At 32.8% G+C, this 7521-nt stretch overlaps 1 protein-coding gene across 1 annotated transcript; it reads right to left on the bottom strand.

The window, feature by feature from the left end:
- Positions 1–6093: 6093 nt before the first annotated feature.
- On the bottom strand, positions 6094–7266 carry LOC107952618 (auxin-responsive protein IAA33). The gene is made up of 2 exons (XM_016887820.2): positions 6571–7266; positions 6094–6414 (listed from the first exon to the last, which is right to left on the bottom strand). The coding sequence occupies exons 1-2, from the start codon at positions 7008–7010 to the stop codon at positions 6348–6350; spliced, it is 507 nt and encodes a 168-aa protein (XP_016743309.1). The 5' UTR covers positions 7011–7266; the 3' UTR covers positions 6094–6347.
- Positions 7267–7521: the final 255 nt, after the last annotated feature.

The raw sequence follows: 7521 nt of genomic DNA, 5'->3' as shown, positions 1-7521 counted from the left end.
CTTTCCAAGCTCAATAGTAAGTCTCTTCTAGCCCCGTTTTTCAAGTTCTTTACTTTTTTGGAATCCCAGTAACTTAATTAAGCTTATTCTAGCAATAATTTAAGCTAGGGTTCATATTTGGAAAAATACCCATAGGTGAAATGTGTTTATTTTGATGTTTTATGGTAGAATATGAAGGCTGAAATTATGTTAAACAACTTTTGATAAGCGGTTTTAAGCAAAAATGAGTAAAACGGCTTAATCGGTAAAAGTTGTTATTGTTGATAACTATGTGTTAGAGTGAGAATTTGATGTTGCCATAGAAGGGAAAAATGATCAGCATGTCATAAAACATAAGAATAAGGGATGAATTTTAATTCCCAAGCCTAGGGGAAAAAGTGTAAATATGCAAAAGTTTAGGGGCAAAATTGTAATTTTGAAAAGTTTGAGTTAAGGACTATTTTGAATAGTATATTAATTAAATAAGTAAAATATGATGTTTTAGATCCTGGAAAACGAGATTTGAACCTAGAATGGGAGAAAAATCGAAAATTAGGAAAGTTGGTAAATTTGCCGTTTTAGTATCGAGGTAAGTTCATATGTATAATAAGCATTAATTTATGCATGTTTCAATGTAAAATTTATATATTTACTATGATTGCTGAGGTGTTAAAAGTAAGTATAATTATGATGATTTAAATGTTCAATATTAATTCGACATGGAAATGAGAAAGTATGTAAGTTGGTATGATAATAATACTGTAATAATGTTCTAATTTATATTTGAAAGTTAAATTTAGTGAATTAACTGAATTATGTTAAATTAAATGTTTATGGTGCCAAGTTTATGAATTGATTTAAAAATATGTCTATGGTACATGAAGTGCATTGAATTATCATACATAAATGTGATTTCTATGATTATGGATATTATGAGCAATTGTAAGTTCATATGATTTTTAATAATGCAATGTGTAATTTAATATTATTGCCTTGGTATTAAATGAGATGTAAGTTTATAAGTAAGTAATACATCAATTTTACTTGTATTATGATATTTTATAATAATATTGGAAATATGTCTGTTGATAATTACTTGATTGGTGAAATTGTTGGAAAAGAGAGAGAAATCCCGGTTGGGATTGGATGATACAGATGGTATGTAGCTAGGTCACATGTATGGTGCTGAGTGCACATCATGTGTATAAGAGAGCTACGAGACATTATGATGAAGCTAGGTCGCATGGGTGATACTATGTGTACACCATGTAGACAAGAGAGCTACGGAATATATGTAGCTAGGTCGCATGCGTGGTTCCAGGTGAAGGACACCATGTAGACAAGAGAGCTACGAGATAAACTGGCTAGGTCACATGGGTGGTACTAAGTGTTCACCATGTGTACAAGAAAGCCGAACTATATGATAGGTGGAGCTATGTGCTGAAACCACCAAGTATCGAGGATTGATCCGAAGTGTTCAACGGGAGACTTATTATGTACTGCTTTGTGAGTTTTGTGATGAATAAGTGCAAGAACTTGGTTATGTGAATGATATGTTCATTAAGTGACCGGGATGTGGTAAGGTTATAAACTAGTAAGTTATACATGAGGATGATTTTATGGTGACCTTGTAATCATGAGCCTATAATTGTGATGTATGAAATGTCGTGAAAATGATTTGTGATATGTATGTTAAAATGAGGTTAATACAAAGAAAGTGTGAAAGAGTGAAAGAGTGAATTAGCAATAAAACTGTTTTGGACAGTAGCAATGACGTGACTTTGAAAAATCACAAAAAATAGTAGGAATTTAATTAGAGGCTTAATGAGATATGAAATTAAAGCTTAATGAGTCTGGTTTTATATAAAAGAAACAGAGCAAGAAAAGGAATTCTATATTATGAGATATTTAAGTTTTTGAGATACTGGTTTAGAATGACTACGTGATCCCTATTCTGACTTGGAAAAATCATTAAAAATTGTAAAAAAATAATTATAGGATATAATTTATATGCTTGAAATCCTTAATGAGTCTACTTTCAAATGAAATAAATGAGAACATCCTTTGAATTCTATAAGAGGAGAAAATTGATTCGTAGTGAAGAGTGGTCGGAACAGTTGAGCAGTGAAACAGGGGTAACTTCAATGAATAAACTGTACTAATTGGCTAGACCAAAAATTCTAAATATTTTATGGTAAGAATATATGTGAATCTAGTTTCAATGAAAATTAACGATTTGTAATTTGGAGTGTTTTGTAGCTCCAGAAATAAATAATTTAGTTGCTGGTACTCTACTAGACAGCTTATTTTGAACCTGTTTATGATTGTAATAGTGAAAGTATGTGTGTTTGTGATGGTAATATTCTGGGAACATATTGTGACTTTGTTTAAAGTATGATAATGTATTGTTTATTAATATTTACATACTTACTTACTAAGCTATAATGCTTACTCCCTTCCTTTCCTTTTTCCTATAGTGTCGCAGATGTTAGCTCGAGTTGGAGGTCGCTGGAGGTTAAATCACACTATCAAACTATTGATCGATATATAAAGGTTTTAAAGCATGATATGGGCCTTGTAAGCTCTTTTTAAGGGACAACTTGAATGTGTTTGAAAAAGTTTTAAATTAGAGTGAAATTATGAATCAGTTTTTATACGATGATTAGTGATTAAGTTCGGTAATGCCTCTACCCTGTTCCTGCGTCAAACACGGGTAAGGGGTGTTACAGGGATACCTAACAAGAGATAGTCCATTGGGAACTACCCACTAACTAAGGTTTCTTAAAATATTGGACTAAGGTGAACAAGTACTTTAGGGTTACATTGTGGGGTCGAATCGGCCCAGGAGAAAAAAAAAAGGGAGTGTTCATTATCACATTCAAATCTGCAAAAGAGGATATTTGAAAGAGTCATTAAATAGGAAAAAGGATCAAGAATAGGTTAAGTTGAAAATTATATTATCGCCAAAATAATACGATGAATCGTTACGGGGTCAGAGTGGATTAAAGAGACCAATAAGAGGATCCAATGCTATTATGAAGTCTTGGTTATAACACCAATAGAGTAGTCAATCCGTGTCAGCAATTGTGGGTATTCAATGATGAGACATACAATGAAGGGTATAATGAGATACTAGAATAACAATAAACAAGGTCAAGATTCATAAGAAATAGGATTTGATAGAACATGGGTGTGGTTGGTGGGTATGTCCATCAGCAGTTGGCTTTGAGAAGATAAGGCATTGGTTACGCCAGTGAAGTTTATGAATTCTCCTACGTAAATCAGAGAGTTTACGTCTGTGCATAAAATTCTCGTCCTTTTTAAATTTTAAGAAGTCTCCTCTGAATACAATGAATAGGATCTCACTAAGTTCTTACGAACTTCGGAAATTTGCTATTGGTATGCAGGGTAGATGAAGACTCGAGGATTGAGTGGTGGGACCAAGCGAGACACCACCAAATTACTAGTGTTGGGCGCTATAGCTGTTTCATGTATATAAAGGGGCACCTTTAGAGGCCACACCTCTGGGATTAAGTTGGGTATGTTTGCATTAGAGTACAAGTTCTAAATTTGTAAATAACTATTAGGTATATAAGGTATCAAATTTTGAAATTTGAGAATTGTCTAAGTACGTAATTAAACTACATTAGAATCTTTGTTAAATATTCAAGTTGATTGTAACATTGGATACCCGGACTTGGCGATTGGGTTGAGTATAAGGTAGTACATATTTTATCTTTTGGATCGAATTGGATATTATGCAAGTTGATATGATGTATATGTCATTTTACTTAGGTGACCAAATTTTGATTTATTATGTTTGCGAGAATGAACTATGGTGTTTTGATACTGTTTTTGTATTCAAATTTTGCTGGAATAACTTAGGTTGGGTGTTGGTTCACTTATATGCAAGTTTAGGATGGTTGGATGACAAATTGATCTATATTTCTAGGTTTCTGGTACGGGGTATTCGAGCCTCATATCCATGTATCAGTACCTCATATAAAGTATCACTACATTGCCTTCAATGTTGTGATACATTGAAATTGGTAACTAAACTTTTGAAATAGAGGAGGCATGTGTCAATACATGCCATCCTAGTACCAGTACATCTCCTGATATACCAGTACATTTACCCTTTGAACTAATTAACTGGTTGAAATTTTGTTACTTGTTTTGGAACATGGATTCCACGTATCAATACCTTTCTCCCATTTTGTGTATTTTGGACCCCAAATGTCATTTTAAATCCCGCTTAAAGTTCATTTTCATCCATGACACTATAATTATTTATGGTTATCAAATGTACATGTTATCATGTTGAACTTGACTCTTTAATAATGTACATTGCATGAATCTATTTGATTTGATTTGTATGCATCACTTCAGTGACTAATGTAACATCATATATCTAATAGTAGTCTGGATTGAGTGAAGAGTGTTACACTATGTTGTTCTTGCACTTTAGGTGAATTCAAGACTGGATTAGGGGGTACTTTCAGGGATGAACTAGGCCACCTGAAGATGGGGTAGTGCAGAAACTCAACATCAATTCTATTTTCCAAACTTAGTTGTGGACTATTCTTGATGACTCGATGCCAGCATAAGAGCTGGGAGTTCGAAATTTGATTGTTGATAGTGATAATAAAGAGGTTAGTTGGTTATCGGTGTCCAAGCAGAAGACAACGATGTGGCTTTGGTGAGGAAAGCATCACTAAACAGTTGACGATGGAATATCCGTTTCAAACATTTTTACAGGGACTCCAGTGTAGTCGATGATTTCTTGGCTAAGCTGCGACTACAAGCTGATATGAGACTTACTCTATATAACCCACCACCAGTAGGCATTGGCAATTTGATTTCAGGAGGTCGACTAGGGCAATCGTATGCTAGGAATTGTTTCATGTAATCTGGGTGCGTTTTTGCTTTTTCTTTATTACCAAAAAAATAATAATAAAATAAAATATTTGAAATACCTCGACAATAAATATCATACTTACACATAATTAGAATTAAATTTTCAAAATTTTCAAACTCTTTCTTCTTTGCATTAAACTAAAGCGTCATAACTGATTAGCTAGGAGAAAACATATGATAAATTGAATTACCAAGTAAACCAACATATTAAAGCCTACCCAATTCTAAGAAACTCTCGTAGAATCCGAGCCATTCATATAATTACTTTTGAAGGAAAATAATGTTTAATTGGTTTGACACTCAAATCTCCACTAAGGATAGCAATAAAAAATTATAACAGGAAAGCAAAGTTCTAACAATAATGCATCTAACATAATTTGAATCCAGACCATCAAGTAAACATACAAGGTTCAATATTTATATATCTTTAATTTATTCTTTTTCAAATTAAAATAATATGGATGTAGATAATTTAATTATTATTAATAGCATGTTTAGATATTAGTTACTGGTATCTATTCTTTACAGATATCTGTTATTTGAATTCATTTTATTATTATGAAAATAGATTCAAATTTAAATATAGAAACTATTATCCGTTTTTATTCTTAAAACTTTTATTTAATTTTTTTTATACGCTATATTCAAATATTTAGCGATTTAGATATTCCTTCAGATATAAACAATAAGCATATTTGTATTGTTTTTAAAGACATCATATTTAAATTTTAAAGCAACTATACAGATTTAAAAAAGAAAAAAAACCCTCTTTCCATTATATAAATAGCAGATATCCAACCTTCTTCTATAGTTATTCTCGACCTCTAGACTTCCTGTATCCTCATTACCCCCTCTTTTATTAGGAAAAACCCTAGTCCCATACTAGATTAAAGGGGTAGTTGTAATAAAGAAGAAAAGAAGCAACCGAGACAAATGTAATGTAAGCAGATTAACAGGAGCTGTTTGTTCTCTTTCTTATGGTCGTACGCTTTAAACAAAAAAATACAGCAGTCTAGCACTCTAGAAAGCTTATAAAATTAATGACGATTGTGTCAAAAAATAAGAATAATAAGTAATAAACTTAGGACATTGAAATTTTGTCTCTATTCGGACAATCTTCCAACTTACGCAAATTGGGCACTTAATTTAAGATATATGTACATCCCTATGCAAGAAGTCGCTTCATCTGAAATTGTATGATAAAAAGGAAGTTCTATTAAAAAAACAAAAGAAGGGAGGCTACAATTAGAACTCTTTTTTAAGGTAAAAGGTATCCTTCAGGATCAAGGACCATGAGAGAACATTTCAAAATCCCACAGCAAAATGAGCTTTAATTTGCTTCTTGATTTTCTTTATATTTTCAGATATATATATAAGTTCATCCACGATCATCACAAAGAGAAATAAAGCATATTACTATAAAGGATGCCAAAACCCAACACTGTCCCTGTTCATTCTTTCCTTGAATTCTCCTTCGCTGGCAGTATCCGAATTCTCTTCGCTACGCGTACAAAATCCCTGTTCATTTCCACACATATATACAATACAATAATTTTTAAAGCCTTAACCATAATAAAAAAAAAGGGAGAGAAATAGAAAAAAAAAATTAATAATTCTGGGTTGAACTTCAATTTCAAAGTTTTTGGAATCAATAAAGTAGTCTGTAAAACGTACTTCCAGTTAAGATCTCCGGCGAGAAGAAGATCGTTTTCCATATCTTCATAGGCAATGAGGTGACCAGGAACAGCATTGGAAAGATCAAGGTCATTCTCGGAGGTGATTTCATCGTCGTTTCCGTCCACGAACATTTGCCTGAGAGCCTTTGCAAGGCTATGGTAGCTTGCATGCTTATGGAGACTGATGCGCTGACAGATGGAACGGCCTTCAAGCACCACAGTCACTGGGGGCACGACGGTGGAGACAAGATAATCATCGTCGAGACAAGGGAAACGCCTGTTATAACTAGGGTTAGGCGTCAAGGTTAAGGGAGCAGAAGAAGAGTAAGGTGGGGCTGGAGAAGCAACAAATCTGGAGGAGGTGTTGATGTTGGTTAATCTTTTGTCTTGCCATCTCCTTTTCAAGGAGTCATGTCTTTGAGGTTCAAAACTGTTCATCTCTCTCTCTGTATGTCTGACTGAAGTTCTGAGGAAGACGGAGGAGTAGCAGTAATAGTATTTTGGGTTGGGTTGGGCCGGTGGTTGCTTTATAGTTGATAAAATAAAGGGAGAATTATCAATGAGTTCTACTTCTCTGGGCAGATGATACAGCTAAGAAGGTTTTGGTCTACGCGGTGTGGAAGGGGATTTTATGTTGGCAAAAATATTTGGTTAATTTATAATGGTAGGCGGAGGGTAAGAATAGAGGTGCTAATCTGTGATCGGGTTCGCATTGGGGGATGATGGTTTTAATTAGGATGTTAATATATTTTATACTTCTTTTTAAGTTTGAATCAGTATAAAATATACGTTTATAATTTTGTTAAATTTGTTGATATTTATAAAAGATTAATTTAAATCTATTTTAGGTTAGTCCGTAATATTTTTAATGTTTTTAAAAAAAATTATATGATATTATTTTAATATTTAATAATTTTATATTTTTTATTTATTGAATTTTTTTATCATC

The sequence above is a fragment of the Gossypium hirsutum genome, chromosome A08 (genome assembly GCF_007990345.1).
Source record: "Gossypium hirsutum isolate 1008001.06 chromosome A08, Gossypium_hirsutum_v2.1, whole genome shotgun sequence".
NCBI classification, from domain to species: domain Eukaryota; kingdom Viridiplantae; phylum Streptophyta; class Magnoliopsida; order Malvales; family Malvaceae; genus Gossypium; species Gossypium hirsutum.
This window is presented reverse-complemented; position numbering and strand designations above follow the sequence as displayed.